The 22,911-nt window shown below is 40.8% G+C and overlaps 2 protein-coding genes across 2 annotated transcripts; both read right to left on the minus strand.

The window, feature by feature from the left end:
- Window positions 1-11,775: 11,775 nt before the first annotated feature.
- Window positions 11,776-12,915, minus strand: irgq2 (immunity-related GTPase family, q2; the record flags this gene model as incomplete). Its single annotated transcript, XM_080004800.1, has 1 exon — window positions 11,776-12,915. The coding sequence occupies one exon, from the start codon at window positions 12,913-12,915 to the stop codon at window positions 11,776-11,778; it is 1,140 nt and encodes a 379-aa protein (XP_079860926.1).
- A 2,513-nt stretch (window positions 12,916-15,428) lies between these two features.
- Window positions 15,429-18,505, minus strand: LOC307233465 (uncharacterized protein; the record flags this gene model as incomplete). Its single annotated transcript, XM_080004801.1, has 7 exons — window positions 18,437-18,505; window positions 17,914-18,056; window positions 17,405-17,458; window positions 17,090-17,143; window positions 16,803-16,914; window positions 16,574-16,640; window positions 15,429-15,755 (listed from the first exon to the last, which is right to left on the minus strand). Exons 2-7 carry the CDS (start codon window positions 17,987-17,989, stop codon window positions 15,429-15,431), a joined length of 690 nt encoding a protein of 229 aa, XP_079860927.1. The 5' UTR covers window positions 17,990-18,056; window positions 18,437-18,505.
- Window positions 18,506-22,911: the final 4,406 nt, after the last annotated feature.

The raw sequence follows: 22,911 nt of genomic DNA on the forward strand, positions 1-22,911 counted from the left end.
TAAAAGTCAAAGTCTCTCTCTCGCTGGCTCTCTAGCTCAGTTCAGTTCCAAGAATTGTAAAAATTCTTAAGAATTGCAATGAAAGGATTCCTACATTGCCAAAGCATAACAAGACATATACGTTTGGTAAATAACAACTGTAATATTACACATAACATATGAGGTCTCACTCTCTCCAACACACACACACACACACACACACACACACACACACACACACACACACACACACACACACACACACACATTCTGATTAATCTCCAGCAAAGTAGAAGTTTACCATATATGGTCTGAAACGAGTAACAACGAAACTAACCAAGCGCTGCGGGTCTCAATGTTTATCTGCATGCTGGTTCAAGAACAAAACCAAAATGATAAAACATGACGCCAAAATCTGTTATAAAATCTTCATTTTCAACCTTCTCTCCTTAATATTTGACTCTGTAGACATATTCATTTCGAGTGCCTATTTGTTTAAATAATTGCATGCGTTTGATCACAAGGTCAGTATTTGATACAAAGTATTTGTGAAGTGTAAAATATGCAATTTAATGTAGAAAGGTCATGTGTAGTACTGCCTGCCAGTGAATGACATTGATGGCTTTGACAGAAAATAAACTTTATTTAACAATGAATATAATCACACAGTTTATTCCACAGTAGAAAAGGTTTTCAATAGTGTAAGTGAATAATAAAACAGGAGCTGCATTGATAGCAGATTTTATAAAAATGGATTAAATACGGTGATTCTAGTTTAAAAAAAGCAAGCCACAGTCAAGCAGCTTTAGCGCATCATTACAATCATTCTGTGCTTTACATTTAGTGATTACATTATATTACACCAGTAAGTACCATCAGTGCTTGAGAGCCTTTCTTAAATGTCAAAGTGATATATACATGACTGTACTGTCGTGTATGGGCTTCTTTCATCTGATATGATTTTGTATAACACGATAATTTCTCCACCGGTTCTCCTGCTGTTTTAATTTGGAAAATCTAGTTTCTTCTGATTTTCTTCATCCTGGTATCGATTTTTGTGGCTCGACGCCGGATATTTTTCAATAGCTTCGACTTCTTTCACTAAACGAGGGCACCATGCTTGATTCATTAATCATTCGATATGTGGTCTTACCAGTGACACGTAATTCTTTTAAATCCCGATCACATACAATGCAACGAGACTCCCCGTGTCACTCATTTGGGGTTCTGGTTTCAAATATAATCCCCAGAGACACCGTGAGCCAGCTGCACGCTCTTCTAATCTTTTATCTGATGTTGCCGTACTGGGTGGCAGGGTCCTCCTCGGGGTCGTGGCGTGGCTGTCTGGGCCCATAGAGGGCTCTCTGCTCGGGCTTCACCTTGAAGCTCACCCGGGCATAATTGAGCTCAATATCTTCTGCGCTGTTCTCCGTGTCGGAGTTTGCTGGCGTGGGATACGTTGGGACACGTTCGCCTTCGATGTTCTCATAGTCCTGCAGCCTCTCCTACTCATCAGAGGAAACAAGCTTATTAGTGGAAATCCGACTGAGAATAAATGAAATAATCCTGCAATGCATTTTTTTAAATGCATTTTATACGTTTTATATTACGCAGATTATACATGATATCTCACTTCCTATAACTCTAGTGAATTTCTCTTTGGAAAATGAAAGCAGGAGGAGATTTTGTGTGAGCTGTGAGCTCCTTTTTAACGTAAAATATATCTAGGAAATAACTGAATTTGAAAAATGCTTTTATTTGTAAAACATACATTTGTATTCAGTATGTACTATAAGCTGTTCTTAGCTCAATATCCAGATATCAGGTCTAATTGTTGGGGAAAATGATCAAAACGTCATACATTGAAATGTTAATGGCTCGTAGAGAACTTGCTTTAGGGGTGTCTGACCTCTTTACACACCTGTGGCTTGTCTATCCTTGCGTAAATGTCATTTTCACCCACGTTTGCTCTGGGGTTCCATCCATGCCTGGGAAAAAACCCCCCACCAAAATACCCTCATAGTACGTTGATTCCAGCACTGCGTCCACAAATTTTACAGGTAGGAATCAGAATTCTCACTTTTTTTCAATCTGATTCCCAAAGTACAAAGAAGAGTATTCCACATTATCGTCTGCTGTCTGTCCGTCTCTGCTTGCGATTGGCTCTCTTGGTGGACGAAGCTAAACAGATAGAAGGTTGAAAAATGAATGAATGTACAGTCACAGCTGATCAGTCCATTTATCTTTTCAGATGAATGCCACAAGTGTCTGGCGATTCATGCCTTTTTCAATACCAAATACAAAATAATTACTGCCTTGATAGAGCATCCTTTCGGTCGGCTGCAGCAGGAAATTGGCTTTTTCTTTCCATCTTAAGTAAATTCTTTATGAATCAAAGATGAGTTATTTAAATCGAGATAAGACCGCAGTGTTTTCTTATGTGTGCCTTGCAAACCTGCGCTCCGCTCGGTGGATTCAAGGTGCAGGACACAGCGATGATGTTGGAGTCCGAGCTGTTCAGACACAGTGAAAATAACATTTAACGCTTTGGATTGCCCGTGGCTGCCAGCAACGCAGCAGGACAGCGATTGGGCCTTTTTGTGAATGAAGCATCTCCAGCGGCTTCTAGTCGAGCATTCACAGTGTCCGCCTTGTTCTGGGCGGGCGCGGTGGCGCCTTACGTGCTGTCTGGATAGGCAGGGCAGAGCGGGCAGTCGGGCTGGAACGAGTATCCCGGCAGAAGGTCATCTCGGCTGCTGCAAGGCTCTGCCAGCCCACCCCGGCTGTCCAGATTCTCCCCGGTGTCGTTCAGCTGGCCCTGTGTGAACCCGAGGACAGAAACACAGACGTGCATATGAACCAAAGAAAACCGATAAAAAGACAGACGCAATATAGGAAAACCTAAATCGGCATACAGCATCGGATACAAAACCGCTTAAATAGGTTCAACTGGTCTTCAAAATGTATTATGATTTATGCTTCCTGTACATAGACTAGAGATGAGTCAAACACCTTGTGGAGTTCTGGTGTGTTGATCTACAGCCTTCATAATCGAGGCTTTACTCTTTAGAAAGGCTTAAGCATCTTTAAGCTTTTTTTTTATGACACAGTAAATGCGTGTATATATGGAAATATACTGTACATGCATTTGTTTCCACTTAATTCCCTTGTTTGATTTTTGTATTTCATTTAAGTGTAGATCTGCTGATCTGATCTTTGTTGATGTAAGAGATTAGAAAACAGGACGTTGCATTGTTTCCTACTGGCAACCCGCTGTAAATACCATTCAATTTTAAATGTCTGGATTGCATCAATTGAGAAAATACATTTTAATTAAATTGAATAATACTGAACTGATACTACATTGTAGTCACACTAGAGAAACCAAGTTTCTCATTTTCAAAAAGGATATTTAAAAAAATGTTTGTCTTAATTGTTTGCCCCAATGGACTGTATTTAATCACAGTGAGCAGAGGGGTAAGTTTCTCAAAAGTCAAGTGTTCAGCAAGGTTGTGCTATGAACCGTTATGATGGAAACCAACATTTTAATAAAGCCTGGATTGGAAAAATTGCAAACCTATCCTTTAATACACTAAATTCTATTAATTGGTCAACAATATCCAATGTAAGTATCATATAGTAATGTGATATAAGCACCAAATAAGCAACTTGATTGAGGAAAGGCAGTGTGTGCGAAGGTCCTTGTCTATTCAGCTGGTTTCTTTTGTGGCTAGAATGAAATGAGAAAAAATACAATCTTAAGGAAGTCCCCATTGTAATCAGTCACTTTTTGAGATTATCTTTTTTGAAGAATGTAAAGATACAAAAAAATAAAATTTAAAATTTACCCGACAATGACGCCAATGAGCAAAAGCACAAGCAGAGCACTCACGCAACCAAGGATAACTGGGAAGGTTTGTGTTTGACCTCCTGTGGCTACATAGGAGCAGAGAAAGTCTGTTAGTTTTGTCAAAATCAGGGAAAGACTTTGAATAACCGGCGGTGATTTCTTTGTGAAACGAAGGGAAAAAAGGGCGTCGGTGTAGAAATGAACTGGTAACCGCTGCGGCCTGAGTGGCACCTCGACTCACGGTCAAGGAACAGCGCGATTGGATCGGAGGCTTTCGACCCTATTCCATTGGAGGCAACACAGTAGTAGAGCCCGGGCTCATCGGGTCGGACGGTGAAGTTCTGGTTTACCAGGACGGCTTGGTCCTCGGACGTGTTCTTGAACGTCCTGAACCACTTGTAACTCACGGGGGCGGGAAAGCTGAGACTGTGGCAGCTCAGAAGCACGGGACGCCGGGTGTGGGACTGAGAGCCGCTGCTGTTCCGAACGATCTCTGTGTGTTGAGGGGCATCTAGGACAGCGAAGAGGCCAAAGGAGACCAAAATGTCACTGATATGCTGAATAATCAAAAGTAAAAACAATGCAAAAATAAACAATAGAGTGAGCCGAACTGGAGGCCGTCCACTTGGATCTACTCACATCTGACTTTGATCTCCATGCTTGACGAGTTGCCCGTCCCCATGGCGTTGCTGGCTGCACAGCTGTACATCCCACTGTGGGAGGGAGCGACAGAATTCACGATGAAGTTTCGATCCGTACCGACGACCTCCGCGCCCCCGGCCGTGGTCTTTGTCCAGATGTAGGAGGAGACGGGCGGGTAGGATGTGGTCCAACACTGGAGCTCCAGCCTTTTGCCTTCATCCACAATTGTACCTGGTTGAGCGTGTACGCTCACATCTTTGGGACTACCTGCAGTTTTTATCCAAAAAGCCAGAAAAGAGTGAAAATTTGTGGTTTAGAAGCACTTCAGTGGTGGTCAGTGCTGGAAAGTAAAAAAGTACTTTGTTACTTTGTTACAAGTATACTGTACTGACTTTTATTCTAATACATTTCTAACAGCCATGTTACTTTAGTTTTAAAATATGTTATTAAATATTTAAATGTATATTTATAGATAGAAAGCAGGGACTGGATCTATCACAGTGGTCATTTAGGATTGCTCTTCAGTGATTCATCAGGTTCTTGTCAATTACTATGACTCCACCTGAACTATTTATTTTTGAGCCTATTAATATTTGCCATAAAATATTTGTGATATGATGACTAATTAATCAGAGGTATGTAAGTCATCATGAACTAATATATACAGTAGATATGTTGATTAGAGCTGTACTCACATCTCACCATCAGCTTCTGCTCGGTGCTGCTGGTGCCTTCAGCATTTGTGGCGCAGCAGGTGTAGAAGCCCGAGGAGGTCACAGTTACAGAAAAGTTTTGAGAGTTTGACACGAGACCGTTCCCACACTGGGCTGTAGTTTGGGTTCTTGATTCAATGAAAGTCAAGGTGAGGGTCGATGCCGGAAAGCTGTCAACGCTGCAGCCGATGGTGATGACATCACTTTCACTGGCCTCGGTGTCCATGGAAATAACTGGTTTGGTGGGAGGATCTGCGCGAAGAAAGATAGATAGATAGATAGATAGATAGATAGATAGATAGATAGACAGACAGACAGATGGACAGACAGATAGATAGATAGACTTACACAGCACACGTATGCACACGATGCTGCTGTTCATCCCGTTTCCCATGCTGTTCTCCGCACTGCAGCAGTAACATCCGTCGTCTGTTGCTTTCACACGGTACAGCGTGCGCCAGGACGTCTTCGTGACCATCCAGTGTGAGGGACCGGCCCGCTCACTGCGGTGGTACCAATTGTAGTGCTCTGCTGGGGGTTCTGCGTCAGTGTTGCATGTCAGTGTGATGTCGGTATTCACCTTCACTTCTCTCTGATTGGAACTGTGGATCATTGTGTTCTTTGGGCTGTCTGGAGAAGTGAACAAACACACATTAGTCACTTCATTGTATTTGCTGAGTGGATAGACAGACAGACAGACAGACAGACAGACAGATCGACCAATCGATCGATTGATAGGTAGATACTGTATTTGTTGAAAATCACAGTGTCACAACTGTTGACTGTACACAATAATATAAATTAGAATAAACAAATACGAAAGCAATAACAACAAATATAAACCTAAACATAAAGATAGAAATGACCCAAAAAATTTGACTGGGAAAAAAGTTTGTTTATACAATAACAAATGAAATAGGCCTAACCAGTGAACCAGGGAGATGAACCTAAAGATAAGAGTAAACGGGTAATGTACAATAAGCCTCATGATAAACATTAAATACAAGCCGAAAAAAAACACTTCATCACTCCCGGTTGAGAAGAACGTTGAACGGGAGACTTTTCATTTGATATTAATATACATATTGATATTTTCATCTCGTCTGTGCAGGACAATAGGGTTGGAAACTTACACTGAACATTTAAATCAAGTGGTCGAGATACGCTGGCACCCACAACGTTAACTGCCTCGCATCTGTAAGTGCCTTTGTCCGAAGGACGGATTCCCTTCAGATCAAGTTCCTTTTGGAAAGTCTGTAAAGTTTCACCGTCCTTGTACCAACGGAAGGTTGGAGCTGGGTTGCCGTCATCCGTAGCACAAGTCAATTTCAAGTCATCGCCTTCTTTGATTTGTCTTAGATCTTTATCCAGGGTGATGACAGCCTTGGTGGCGGCGTCTGGAAACGTACGATAAATAATGAACGTTCACCTTTTACAACAGGCGCGGCAGCTTTTCAAAATATAAACCGGCCGCACATCTCGTAACAAAATGTTTCTCACATTGAACAGCCACATCGATGGAGTTGGACTTTTCTGTTCCAAGAATATTACTGGCTTGACAATGAAATTGTCCCATGTCAGAGGGCCAGTTTGTATTCAACTTCCGTTTATTCCCGGAAACTTGTCCATACCATCTGAACTCTGTAGTGCCTTTAAACCAGGTGAAGGTCGGAGGCGGGTTCGCTTTGGCGGAACACGTGAGAGTCACCTGAGCACCTTTCCTAATAATTGTAGGGCTTTTGGTGACAACGGTTTCCCTTGGGCGGTCTGTTGAAAAAACGATAAAAACAAAACATTTTTTAAACATTTAAGAATATACCAATTCAAAATTTGCATTGAATTTCAATCCATTCCACTCCCAAACTCATGATTATTTAAATCCCAAACGTATTTCTAACTGTGTTAAACAAGTAAAGTTCCTTTTAGGATATTTACAACCTCTTTGCAAGCAACATATAGTACCAAAAACATTTTAAATAAATACCGTAGCTTTGTGTCACGTACTTACGCTGCACATTCAGAGTGACAATCTGAGAAAGACATTTGTCCGTTTCACCGCGTGTTTGGCAGGACAGCACTCTCTGGTTGTCCCGCCAGTCGACGTTAAAGCTGATGCTTAAAGACTTTAAGAATTGACGGGTATGATTTTTTGTGTCAAACCGTGTGTCCTCTTGGAACCCTGAGAATTCTAAGTCCGAGGAACACAAACTTGATGTGGAGCAATGGAGGGTCACACGGTCAGATTCTCTCACGGGTTGAACATTTTGAAGATGGACTGGGCAGGGGTTGTCTGTGAACAGCGGGGTTAATATAACACACAGCGATTAGAATTTGAAAATCAGGTTTATATACTGTACAATGCTAAACAACCAACTGTGTCAATATTTCGATTTTGTCCCTTTGCATTTTATGTCCTGTCTCTGAATTACGTCAAGTAATGGTGTTTCATTTGAGGTCAGGGCCTCGTAGCCAAGATAAGCACATGGAATTAGAGGGCAGTGTCCCCCTTTGTTATTTTCACTTTCTTCGTGGTGTTTACCTAGACTTGCAGTGGATACAAATATGGGAAAACATTGTATTTTGCACATGTTGGAAATGACTCGGTGTAAATATAATTTCGGTAAGAAAGGAAAATTCTCAAATCATCCAACAGTCCTGCAATGGTATCCCCCAGCGCCGTGCCCCATAGTGGTGAAATAGATTCAAAATGGCGTAAAGGCGTTCAAAGTGGTCACGCCGAGGATGGAAATAGAACCCTTTAACAACAGACATTTTGAACATATATATATATATAATATATAATATATATATATAGAATATATATATATATATAGAATATATATATATATATATAGTATATACTATATGTTAAAATATAATAAACCAAGTTATAAAAATCAAAGTGTGTACAAATCGAATTCGAAGAATTTCTTTTTTTCCAGCATTTTTCGTAAATGTTGAAATGTAATGATCCTGGAAAAGCATTTAGAAATCCCAAAACTTCTCAATCCTTTTATGCTAAAAATGCTAAAATCAATTATCTATATATATATATATATATATATATATATATATATATATAGTTAGGTGTTTTCTGCTCCCTAGCTGTTGAACCTGGAAACCTGCCTCAACACTTCATCGGTCACAAACATTGGAACCAAGATGTGGGAATGCAAAAGGACGAAGGTGACATGATGGCAACATGGCAGCATTCATGTCCTCGTGACTCCCCAAATGAAGTTAACTTGCCAACAACTTGAAGCTTCACCGCAGGTTTTGTCATCCATACTAAATCACTCCCAATATATCTAAACTGATAGTTTCCACTGTCTCCTTTGCGCAGGTTGCTGATCAGAATACCACAGGATTTGGCATCAGCAGAGTCAAACTGCACTCTGTCACCAAACTCCTGATATGCACGACGTGTTTTTATGTTTTTGCTGTAAACGACTGTTCCCTCAAAACGTCCACTCCGATTCCACAAAGCATCTTTTATCCAGAACCACCCTGCGGAGTCCCTGAGCAAATCGATGCTGGTGCAGTTAATCTTAATGCACGAGCCCACTTTGGCGGTCAGGTTAGTGTTTTCTGTTTGGAAGGGGTCAGGGGAGCAGGATGAATCTGTAAAGGTAAAAACATCCATTTTATTATGTGTTTGTACTAAGGACTGTATGGGTCTTCAAAAAGTAATAAGATCATTACAGTTCAATTCTAACATGTATAACATGTCTACCTTTAAGTAGGGCCACAACTCCAATCACTGGAACGATCGTCCAGAAGTGCATTTTTAATCAACTTATTACTTATTATCTGCAAAAAATAAAAATAAAAAAGTGGTTACACAGACACAAACACACACTCTGAAAAGTTCTCTTGAATCGGGTTTCCCTTAGCCTCACTTTGATTTGAACTACTCTGCAGATTGAGCTCTGGTGCAGATGAGGCTGAAGTCAGCAGCCGAGTCCTTTTTCTCATGGTGCGTTCAAGTCCCTCGGAATTGTCAAATTTTTTTAGAGTACACACAGACCACTTCAAACCAGGTCCGGATCAAAAACAACTGTGCTTCAAGTCATCATACATGGATTGAAATACAAGGTATATTTTACTGGATTTCTTGCGTGGACCATTCAGGATCAAGTATATTTCAAAAACTACTGTAGCTATTTGTCAAATGTGCTTGTCAATTGTGCACGGTGCCAAATGTGTTGGCACCGTGCTCCAGCGGGCTATCTCCCAATTAGGGGCCTTTCTGTGCGGAGTTTGCATGTTCTCCCCGTGCTCACATGTGGTTTCCTCCATCTAACAACGGTAAGGACCTCCACCAAAAACATGCACACATCATCGTCTGACCAGCGATGGACATATGGAACCAGCTCCCCCGGCGCGTCGTCGAATGCTGCCCACTGCTCCTGGCTGCCCCCCCCCCCCAGAGGAAGGAGATACCAGGATGGGTTAAATGCAGAGGACCCATTTCACCGGCCACCATCCAAAGCGCGTGCGTGTGTGTGTGTGTGTGTGTGTGTGTGTGTGTGTGTGTGTGTGTGTGTGTGTGTGTGTGTGTGCGTGTGTGTGCGTGTGTGTGCGTGTGTGTGCGTGTGTGTGTGTTTGTGTGCGTGTGCGTGTGCGTGTGCGTGTGTGTGTTGTAGTGGCGTTTCGTGTGACAAATAAAGATTCTTCTTCTCAAATCTACACCAGATGATAATAACTACCCTACATTGCATTCCAAACAACATTTCTGAAATTATTCTAGTTGTGAAAATAATAAAAAGGTGGATTTCACTGGATTTTTTTCCACCCTGACAACTAACTGTTTCTGATTGTATGTTATTTGTGAAAACAACAAAAAGGTGAATTTTACTTTTTTTTTCCACACTGACCAATTAGGATCAGGTATTATTCAAAAACTACTGAAGCTATACTTGTCAAACCTACACTACTTTATAATAACAAGCTTTGATTGCATTTGAAACCTCATTTCGGATATGTAATGTAGTCCGGGTATGACAGTTCTTGATCTAGACCTAATTTTAAGTGATCTGTGTGAACCAAAAGAAGCCAAAAAAATTTGAGGAATTTTAACCACCATGAAAAAGGACGCTGCGAATCGGCTGCTAACTTCAGCCTCGCGTGCAGAACAAACACAAATTTGCTGCGAAATGTCCACATTTCCCCCGAAACAGAGGCAGGGGAACAAGTGTTTGTTCCCTGGATTGCATTGGAAGTCAGAAATCGGTATTTAATACCGATTTCTGACTTCCAATGCAATCCAGGTCTGGAAAATGAAACTGATTTGCAGACTATTTGAATTTTCTCCACCTATGTTGTGTGTTTCTTTTCCGCTGGCCTATGTTGGGCTTTTTCTACTAAAACTTACATTTTCACTTAAATATATACAAAATAATTGTAATTCAGGTTTTTGGTGACCATTGCTGCAACATTTTGACATCTAGCATATTTTTTTTACTTTTTGGTTTTTGTTAGCCTCTTGGGCAATGGCCATTTTCTACGAGTTACACAATAGAAAATATAATTTTTAATGAAGTTATTAAAATCGGATTGCTCCCTTAAATTCTTCTGAGTCTTCACTTCACTGCAATATTAAGCAATAGAAGCAATATTAACAAACTAGTTTAACAGATTGAGGCACAGCTGTCTGACTCTTCCATTGTGGGTGGGCAATGACTATGACGGCAAAAGGTGTGGAGGTGTCTAAATGATATGCAGCGTATTATTAGAGCTTGTTGAGAGACAATGGAATTCCCCAAAAGTGTGCGCTTCACCAGTGAAGTTTTCAATGTAAATCAATTGAGCACCACACCCTTCATACGCAGAGTATGACAGAAGTTGAGATTTTTGATAGATTAATTAATAGTTTTAATAAATTAATAGATTAGTAGATGATATATATATTTATATATATATCTATATATATAGATATATATATATATATATATATATATATACTTGCATGGTTTTGATAAGAACATAAGACTGAGCTCACTCTCATCTCTCACTACAATACATTTGACTCCCATAGGAAATAAACATAATAAAACAAATGACATTGTTCTTACCTCAGGTAAGCCTTCTTTTTTCTTCAAGAAGTAAAATCAGCAGTAAAAAAGAGTTTCCAGTCCCAAGGCTCCCAAGGCTCAAACTCTGAAAAGGGATTTGCATACTGCAAGATTGAGGAAGTAAATGATGGTGTATTTTTTATTTGATAACGAGTGATAGCTGATGCATTACTCCTCCCCTGCATGGTTGAGGCGACACCGTCCGTCTCATCTTCAGTGCGACAATGTTTTTGCATGTTAAAAATAAAGCTGTTATTTGCCAACTATGAGTGAAGCTGAAGACATCATATCTATATATTTATATCTGCTTTATTATTTCTTTGTAATGAACATAACTTCTTAGTATAACTTAAACCATAACCTGTTCTTAGTTGGCGTTTTCTCTCAGTAATTATAGATGCTAAAATCATGACTAAAATGTTTAAAAAATATATAAAAAGTGCACTATTTACATTACATCTCATTGCAAACAAACACGAGTCTGAAACTGTGGAATAAGAAGTCCTCTAAGTACAGCTCAATTTCCCTCTACAAAAGCAGCAGTCACGATCTTCTCTGCATCTGCAGCCATCTCATCGATGGCTGCGTTCAGCGCCTGCAGCATGGCGGTGAAGGAGCGGCTGGCTGAGCGGGCGTGGCGGGGCATCGCCATCTCCACCAGCCTGCTCGACGTCGTGGCCAGCTCCTTTTCTGCGGCCGTCAAACGTCTCTTCACCTCCCCTTTGGTGACCTCCAGTGATAGCGTACAGCTCCGCAGGGCCTTCAGCGCCGCGGGGCCCTTCCTGCGCTGCCGTGCCAACCGCGACACAGCGTCGTCGTCCAGACACAGCGACGTCTGGGCTTTGGTCAGGATGCGCACCCCAACGCTGGAGTCCACCATAGAGGCCACCAGGGGGACGGGGATGGCCGACACCCCGCCGGACAGCGAGGCGGCGGCCCACACTAGTGCCTTGAAGGCGTCTCTTTTCTGGGAGACCAAGCTGCAGGTCAGCGTGGGCAGAGCCAGGAGGAGGGCGTTGGCCCGGAGCTCAGGGAGGTCCCGAGCCATGTCGTCCAGGAGGGTGGGGAATTCACACTTCTCCAAGGTGTGGGGTCTCACCAGGTACACCTTGGGCAGAGACACCCCCTCTGACTTGAGCACCTCCATGCTTGCCTTCCTTTTGGCCTCCAGACTCTTCTCTGTGTCATTTTCCAGAGCCAGCAGAGCGAAATACACTGTTTCCCGCTGCGCTGATCGGGCCTCTAAGAACACAGCTACGCTGTTTGGGTGAGGCGTCTCTGTGAACACTAAAAAAACGGCATTGTAGCGCAGGAATTTTACCCTGTCCATGTATCCCTCGGGCTCAAAAGGCGAAGCGGTTGGGACAGGTGGCAGATCCCACAGGCGGAAGTCTGGGTGCTTGGGGTTGGGGTAGACTGCCAGCTCCTCTGGGGCAGTCGGGCACGGAGAGAGGGCTGCCCCCTCATCCTCGGGGCTCAGGCCACGGAGGGAATTTATGAATGTGGCCTTGGCACTCCCACGGTCCCCCACTACGGCTATGTTGATCCGGCTAATCAAGAGGTCCTCCATAGCGTCTCTGACGTCTGAGATTTTATTGCTCTCCATCGACTCTTTGAGAGTCTCCAGGAGGTTTAGGCCTCTGAAAATGTCTGCCATTTCTGTGGGGGGAGGAAAGGGATTCAATGTTTTGTTTTGCAGTAGGGAACGTAATATACACGCACATAACTGCTGAAAAGTAAGCATAAAAAATAATTCTTTGTAGAGATAACATCTGTAAATGGAACACTGAAGCCAAAATAAATGACAAAATAAATATCATGAATACATTTGACTGCTATACTATCCAATATAACCCTTATAAACTATAAACACTACACACATTGCAGAGAAATGTTTACATTTAGTTAGCTAAAATAGTACCAGTACTAATATGGCCACTGACATTGTTGGGGTTTTTTGTAATCGTCCTTTAATTAGCTTTTATTCTCTCTTATGATGCAGCCCCAGAGACAATGACATTGACGCACACCCGTAACCAGTGCCCCTCTTTTATATGCAAGATGAAATATTTCACAATAATAAATAGTCTTTTCCTCATAATTCACAGATTCGATCCAGCCCCGGTGATGTTCCATATTCTTACCTTCTACCAGAGTGCAATGCAGCCTGGTTACCGGGGTGTGAAGTGATGACTCCTCTCAGTTGCAGGAGCCGCAGCGTGTCTGGTTGGACTATTTCGGTCCTTTGACCAGCAAGTGGAACACTCTAATCTTATCAGCTCATCCTTAATCCAGAACGCTCCCACACAGCAAGATAATATGCAGAGATACACACCGCAGGCGAAAAGAGCGGCTGGTCAAAGTTTGTCAAACAGAACTCGTCAGATTTACACAATTGTGACTCAGAGAAGGAGGGCTGTCCAAGCAGCATTAAAGTAATTTTAATGGCAAAACTAATGACTAAACTAAAATTGAAAAACCTTTTGTATACAATCTCAGACAGGTCTGCCGGTGAATTGTCTTTGCACAGACCTGTGTTGTTTCTTGCAACGAAATCTTTACGAATTTAAAAAAAGTTACAGTCAGTCAGAATAACATTTATATTGTTACTAATATTTCAATATGAATATTTACTGGTTTGAAGCAACTTATAATTACTTAATATTTTGCACCTTACTTTTTACATTGATCATTTCCAAACATATTGGAAAACCGACAGAAATGCAAGCAGTGGACAGGCGATCCCTTCTCATGTATACTGTGGGCAAGTCTTTATACCTACCACAATGCAAAATAAAACAGGTTGTAAAAAGGCTACCAAACCAATTCAAATGTTCCAAGTGCAATGGAAAAAATATATTTTGCTTAAAAAAAAACATTGCCATAAATGCCTGATGTAAAATAAAAAGAAAATATCATGTGCATATGCAAATGGCCTAATGGGAGTAGCCAGAAGAAGCAGAAGAAGAAGAAGAAGAATTTCTACCTATTCTCTGAAATGTCCATCGTTATCATTTTGAATGGGGTTTTGTCATGAATTGAGAATGCACGATTTGACAGGATATATGGTTTGCGATCAACTTAATCACTTTGACTCACCTTATGTGAGTCAGTTTGGATTCTACTCTGATCATATCTTCTTTTTAACTGGGTAGTGCATTAACTCAGCTAGTCAGAGTTTTGTGTTGTGTTGCCGTTCGAAAGATGAGCTGGATGAAGCGAAGGGCTGTGCAGTTGTTGCAATGATGATTAAAACTCCGTCGGCATCTTATGGTTTGAATAACACAATCCTTAAATCCAGGATTGTGTCTTTTATTATTGCAGCACAAAGGACAGATTACACATCTCAGTTCAGCAGATGATTCACATGCAACTGTGTCCACCTAGAGGACATATGTAGAAAAAAATAAAAACAGCTGAAAGAACAGAGGCAAAAAGAATATATATATATTTTTTTCCAAATATTAATTATTACAATGAATGAATTTTTTACAGTGGAGTTGTCACATCTTACACAGTTATCAAGCTGTTGTTAATACAAACCAGTGTTGATGTGGAGATGAAAAAGTGAAATCTGACGTAAAAATATGCACAGACAAATATAGATATAGATATCTCATTGTCATATTTCACAAATACAGTTTTCTTTTTGTTTAAAAATTGTAAGAGTCAGAAGATCCTCACTCTGAGTCAGACCTCCTGACGGTATCCACAGTAGCTGTGGGCCACGTGTTTGGTTTGGTCTCTCAAGAAAGTCTCTCTAAAATTTTCAGAGGACCATGAGGCTGCAGGTCTTTCCGAAGGGGAGGTGTCTTACTTGAAATCAGTGATTGCAATATAGAATGTGCACACACACGCGCAATTTGATATTTGGGCCATAACAATCAGCACTCAGTTGATCATAACTGTTTTTAATCTATCAAAAGGCTCCACGGTGCTTGGTGGCCAAACGACAGCATCCACGGTGCACATCGGTCTATTTATTCCTCAAATTCAAAATGTTTCAAAAGATGATATCAATGTTCGTCCCGACGTCGTCACATATTAAAGTAAGTGTAGCGATACACTAAAATCCATTAAGTGTATGTGGGGCGAAGGGCACAGCACAGTCATCACCATGAAAGCCAACCCAAAACGCTCTGGATCACTCCTCCAAAAGAGCCTGACCATTTAATACTGTGAAGGGTCCTTGCCCTCCTCTTCCACCTCTACCTCGCCTGGATTCACCCTTTCTCCCTCCTCCGTCAGGATTTCCCTCTCCCCGCCCCTGCTGTCCCTCCTCTCCGGCTTGATCTCGGCGTAGTCGGCCTGGGAGGGATCCGGCTCCGTCTCCAACATCGGGCCGCTCCTTCCCTGCAGCAGGGAGTAGTTGATCTTGGCGTAGTCCACCTCCCGGGCCTCCGCGGCGTGGTTCGAGCTCTGGTCGCCCCCGCTGCCGCCTCCTTCTCCGGGAGCCTTGCCCCCCTCCTCCTGCTCCTCCGCCGCCACCCGCTCCGCCTGCCGTGGAAAATGCATGTGAGAGGCTTCTCCAAAGACGCATGTGGTCACCATTTAGGAAGCCGTACGTTGGCGATAATACACTGCCGAACAGATGAAACAAAGGGATGGAGTTCCCGCCGCAGACTCCGATATTTTTTTACTAAATCGGGACATCGATAAAAAGATGCAGTTGAACATATCGCAAGCATTGAAAATGTTTGTGGTATCATGACATAAGATTTTAATGGACACCAGCCAGCCAATGGGAAATTGGTATTTTCTGTGGCCATGGTACATCATGATGGAATGTATCCGGATGGTAACAACAGCCAGTTCGGGGTCAAAAGGTCGAACTAAAAATTCATTAACTTGTAGGACCTTAGACTAAAAAAAACACATAGAATGACAATAATGGAGGGTGGCACTCATTCGTACACAAGTACACTGCCTCAATCCAGAGTTTATTCAGCCATGTCACAGTGAATCATATCGTGTGCTGATATGGATCACATGACACCAACTATGCCAAAATGTTTTTTTTATTCACCATAACATTATCAAACCCTGACGTCTGATCCTCCACCTTCTTGGTGTTTTTCAGCTTGAACCTGAGAGGTTGTTTTGGGTTCAACACCACAGCCTAAAGGCTCTACTTTACCTGCAGAGCATTATCGGGGGGGAAAGGCACGGCAGTGATCGTGGCGTTAAAATGAATATTTTTGGTTAACTCGTCACCCCGCCCCATGCCAGCAGGCTCTCTACCGCCCTGATAGAACATTATGACAGCGGTTCGGCCATCATGTCATCTCTGTATAAGTGGAGATGAATGGAAATACCTGCTGGTTTTGGCAAGCCACCATCTCCAGGGGCTCAGCCAGACTTCTGCAATTCCTTTTTTTGCACCTGAGAGGAAACAGTGTCTGAACTTAGTGACTTAGTTTGATCGTTACTTAAACAATGGTTTAAATATATATTATGTAATATTATAATTACAAATGGAAAAATACCTTATTCCGATTAAAATAAAATAAAAAAACAAAATGGCCTTGACAAGGAGGTATTTACCGACGACAGCACTTTGTCAGGCAGCAGATTGTTGCTGAAAAGACCGCACCGACCAAAAACGCGACGATGGTGTCCCGTTGTTTATAAATCAATGAGAGCAGCCTGTGTAACGCTGGAGAGAGCAAACAGGAACAAAATGTTTTAATTGTTGGAAGACGTCAGGTGAGGTCAGGATGTAGCAGGTGAAATAAAAGGTTCATACGAAGGAAATTTGCCAGAAAATGCCAGATAGCTCATAGCACGAGTAAGAACTCAAAAAGGTTCATAGCGCTGGATATGATACGTACAGGGATGAGCCACAGTGCCGTTCTCCATCTTGGTGCTGTTATCCCCACTGTGGGCTTTGGGAAGAAAAAGGAAGAAGTTTAAAGAAAAAACAAAACAAAACATTTGAATCACCTGAAACATTGGAATCACCTGAAACATTGGAATCACCTGGACCGGATGGCGAAAAAATATGACGTGACACAAGGCCAGGTGAGGTCAGGATGTAGCAGGTGAAATAAAAGGTTCATACAAAGGAAATTTGCCAGAAAATGCCAGATAGCTCATAGCACGAGTAAGAACTCAAAAAGGTTCATAGCGCTGGATATGATACCTACAGGGATGAGCCACAGTGCCGTTCTCCATCTTGGTGCTGTTATCCCCACCGTGGGCTTTGGGAAGAAAAAGGAAGAAGTTTGAAGAAAAAAACAAAACAAAACATTGGAATCACCTGAAACATTGGAATCACCTGAAACATTGGAATCACCTGGACCGAATGGCGATAAAATATACAACCAAATCTTTTTCAACGAATCGTGTCAAATTCTGACTCTGCTTTGCCGTGTGATTCTATTGGAATTACAGTGAGATTGCACAGAACATTAAAAATAACTTATTTTTTTATTATTATATCGTTTTGTTATTATATCATTATCATTATGATAAATCAAACATATTATTATCATAATTTTTATGATTGAACATTATGATTCAGTGTTTTAATAATGGACATTTTAAATTTTTTATTATTATTTAGATTTTGATTTGGAACGTGCTGCTTTTGGTATTACGGTGGCATTGCATAATATGTGCATCCACAGAATCCTTGCAATGAAGGCCTACATACCGTGGGCACAGGTGACATGATTCAGGGAGAAGCCGGTCACAGTGATCAGCAGAGTGGTCCAGCCGAAAACCAACATCTTCAGTACGTGCGTGCGTGCGCGTGTGCGCGTGCGTGTGTGTGTCGGGGGGGTCGGCCACTCTCTCCTTTCGGGATCAGAAATAAATTTTTCACATGACAACACATCATACAACAAATTACACTGTAAATAATGACTTGTTGTTTAAACTACATGGTCTTGATGCTGCCTCAAAAACCTCATTCATAAAAGCTAGGAATAACACAAGCCCCAACATAAAACATATGTGTATAAGATGAAGAAATTGTTTGAAGATATACTGTATGTTGAAAAATAGTGTCTTACACTGACCACATTTTGCAATTATACTTTTATTTTATCATCACCTTAGTTTTAACAAAGAGCTATACAACCCAAGCAAAGCCAAGAATTATACCATTTTACAACTATTCTAATTTATTAAACGCTGTTTGAATTACAAAACATAACTGTTGCATTGTACTGCACCTTTCTCTCTGTTCCTCTCTTCACGTTACTTCCTCACTCATCTGCTCATCTCTTCATTCTTGACGTCTGTTTCCGCTTCAGCACCGAAGAACAAGTTCCCCCAAAACCAAATTAAATCAAGCGATTTGAATGAGTACGTCTGGGCGTACATGTACGAAAAGAAGAAACGGTCTCGATCATCGATCATAACCACATGGTCGTTCATTTTGTTAATATCATTTTGGAATGTCACACTGAATTCATGATGCACTTTTTGACGGGGAAAAAAAAACTTGTTTCTGGCTGAAGACACCTCACCAACACGGGATTTCCCAGTGATGCTTTGCATTTTCTTTTAAATATATTCCTATTACACTTACAGTGTGTCTCGCTGGGTAACTATCAGAAAAGGGAAGTGTCAGGGATGTGTTCAAAACTAATTTCCTGTCTTATGAACCTGTGAAACGAACTGGCAGATGTGCTGAATATTTTTAACCCTCGATGCCTTGTTTCACTTCATTTGGTGAAGGCCTATTATTGGGGTAGTTGTAAAGTGTATAACCCTTCTTCTTTTTTTTTTTAAGATGTTTTCTGTGTGTGAGCGTGACATGTTTTACCTCTGGAAGCTGATTTCCACAGAGAAAATTGGTGCTTTATGGTCACAGAAGAAAGCCAGACTTCATTATATAACATCTAGTATAAAAGAGGAAATAGACGCATGGCAATTCTCCAAAAGTTGGTTCAGCATCTACTGACCTTTATATGTGGGGTGTTTTTTTCTGATCCGAATTTTGAAGAACGGTTTTATGATCAGTGAAAGATGTGTTGTTTTTTTATCGACAATGTACTGTACACTGCACAGTGCAGTCCCCAGTTTTGGTCTGAGGTTGTTACTTTTCCGCACAAGACGTCCGTGATAGTTTTACTTTGATCACATTGGTGATATAACCACAATCACTATACAGTATATACAGAGATCACGGTGTCCCTGTGAACGACGATGAGCCTGGCTGGAAAGTAACTGAGTACTTTTACTCAAGTACTAAACCTGAGTGGGTCTATTATCAGGGACTGCATACTTAAAAGCAAATATATTTTTAACTCCACTTCATTGTAACAGTACAAGCACTAAATAGTTTGAATAATAGGGTTTTTCAAGCAAATGATGTGACCAGCTTTTAAGCCTAAGAATGCTTAACTTATTATCATTAGTGCAACCAAACTTGGACCATTGTTTCAAACATTAAGGATGAAATGTGCAGTGTAGTACTTCTACTTAAGCATAGGATATGAGTACTTCTACTCAAGTCAGTAATTCTACTTAAATTATGGAAAATAGTACTTCTACTTAAGTATAGGATGTGAGTACTTCTACTTCAGCATAGGATGTGTGTACTTCTACTTACGTATAGAATGTGAGTACTTCTACTTTAGTATCGGATGTGAATACTTCTACTTACGTATAGAATGTGAGTACTTCTACTTTAGTATCGGATGTGAATACTTCTACTTTAGTATAGGATGTGTGTACTTCTACTTAAGTATAGGATGTAAGTACTTCTACTTCAGTATAGGACGTGTGTACTTCTACTTAAGTATAGGATATGAGTAATTCTACTTAGTTATAGGATGTGTGTACTTCTTCTCAAGTATAGGATGTCAGTACTTCAACTTAAGTATTAGATATTAATAATTCTACTTGAGTCAAGGATATGAGTACTTCTACTTAAGTCTACGGTGTGAGAACTTCTACTCAAGTATAGGATATGAGTAATTCTACTTTAGTATAGGATGTGAGTACTTCTACTTCATTATAGGATGTGAGTACTTCTACTTACATATAGGACATGAGCGCTGCTGAAGTATTGGAGTTATTGTACTGAAGTATAGGCAGTGTGAGTATTTTCCGCCACTGTCGATAAGCAGCACTTTGACCACAGAATGTGTTGGCATCTGATGCATCTGTGCTGTTGTTCAGATGAAAATGTCAGTAAAACCTTGAACTTAAACTTACTGTTCATTTCATCAGGGACTTTGTGGACAGTGTCTCGCCATTGCAAGCAGTGGGAAAGTCTTCTTCATGGCATGACGGCACCTGACGACATGCTTCTCAGTTGTCTCAGTCTCAAGATTATGAAAATGATGAGTCAAGTCAAATGGACTTATGCGTGACAATTTGTTGACAGTTTTTGCGGAGGGTCATAAACACAGATTCATTTTCACTTTTGTTCACATCGGTAATAAATTCCAACCATTTCTAGATGATCTTTTTCCCCTTTATTTATCTTTGCATGGAAAGTGAAGACAGATGAACTTGCTCGAGGCAGGGAAGTGTTTACAAAACCATAAGGAGCAAGCGCACGACATCATCAAACAGGTATTCTGGTTGTTAGGTAAGAACGGGACGAATTTGCAAAGTGATTGCAAAAATCGGGACGCAAATTATTGTGTCAGTTGAGTAGAAAAAGAAAACTATCCTTCAAAATAATAACCACTGCAAAGTATCTAACGTACAAATTGTTCTTTACGTGCAAACTAAAAAAAAAAAAGAGAGATTAGGAAAGATTTAATTCTATAATGTGTTCCCCTAGTTTATAAAAAAATAAAATAAAATAAAAATCTCCTTGTGCCACTCCAATGGCAGGATGTATGTTAACAGAGAGTTGGTCCAGGTTGGCAACAAATGCACATTTATATTTGTTTTAGAATACTGCAGGTAGCAAACTCTCAACATCTCCTGACACGCTAATAAACAATAATAATACCTGGATATAATATAATAATGTAATGCCAGGGAGCTTAGAGAGTTAGGGTTTGACTCGCTTACAGTAATCCTACAATCCTCACAATTTAGGGGCCGACTAACTTCAGACCTTTATTTAACGTCACATGATGAGAGTATTGGTGCTAATGTAAGTATAATGTAGTCGTACTTGTAAAACGCTTTTATACCTAATGAACTTGCATTTTATTTATGAAGCTCTGTGATAGTTTTGTTTTATTTGATTTCGTTCAAAAAAAAAAGAAGTGAGCACTCATTTACTGAAAATAATAATTAAAAAAAAACACAACAGCTTCAATATGATGAGCGATGAGTGCTGGTACTCTGTACCACAAGTACCCAAGATTGACGATCCTGATCTTTCAGCTAAATGGTTTTGGTACATCCCAACCCAAGCAAAGTGACAGATGAAGACAACACCTTGGCATGGAATGTTGTCTTAAAATTAGATTTTCCATAGATTAGCTCATTTACATATATGCCCCACCACCAGCAAAAATAATCATGCAGGGTATGTACATGCTGGCATCCCTTTTACTCATCCATGTATGGCTCATTAATATCATGTTAATGTATTCATTCTCTGGTTAGACCATTAGTGAGCTTTGATATCAAATAACTGTGTCTGTAAGTCTCTGAAGAACAAGACTCTCCGGCCGGTGACGTTTAAACAAGCCTCCACACTTCCACACCACAGACATTTGAGGAGCGGCTCGGTTAAAGTGGTGATCAGTTAAACACACACACGCACACACACACACACACACACACACACGCACACGCACGCGCACGCGCACGCACACGCACACGCACACACACACACACACACACACACACATTGTCTCACACATGAGATATACTTTGGCCGTTGGTGTAAATGTGTTCTACTTTAGTTCTACTTCTAATTTCATAGATTAATGATCAATAATCGCCGAACAAGGAGTAAAGGTGTAATAAAGTAGATGTCGAATCATAGGAAGTGAAAGAAATATCTCACTTATATTTTATCACCTCGCATGGTGCAATCTAATTTCCTCAAAGTAGAGTTGTGGAGTTGTGGACGACTGAAAATGTTTTATTTAGCTGTGACGCTCTCCAGAGCTAAAGTTGAAATTGGGAAAAACGAAACAGAAATAAAAATATGTTACGAATATAAAAATAACACATTCTCGAAATCCAACTCCAAAACATTTCCATTGACCACAGGCCCACGTGTCACAGAACACACTATTTATTAAATAGTAAAGGGAGGTTGGCACCCTTGTAACATTTAAAATGCTGTATTTTTTTTTTATTTTTTACCACACATTGAAGTATAGTCCCATGTTTATGTTGTGTTGTCATGGTTACGGTGTCACAACAATAACAGCAGAATGTGATGAATCGAGGCGGAAGGGGCTTGCCATAATTGATTTCCTAGTTTCATGTAAGAGCTGAAATTCTTGTAAATGTCTTGTAAAATGAGGAAGTAACCACTTGGCCCAGGTTCCATATGGTCTTAACATTTAATAAAACGTATATTAAGTCAACAGATTTAATATACGTCAACTTCTTCACACACCAGGCCAATAACCAAATTATTTTTTCTCGGTAATTAATTACCGAAAGCGTCACTGTGTTGTTCAGATTCAATGTGTGTATCCAGAACCGACCGATGCAGAACGTAAACATGGGACTTCGTAAAAAATGTCGCTTATCGACTCTTACTGAAGAT

This window comes from Zeus faber (genome assembly GCF_960531495.2).
Source record: "Zeus faber genome assembly, chromosome: 8".
Classification (NCBI taxonomy): Eukaryota; Metazoa; Chordata; class Actinopteri; order Zeiformes; family Zeidae; genus Zeus; species Zeus faber.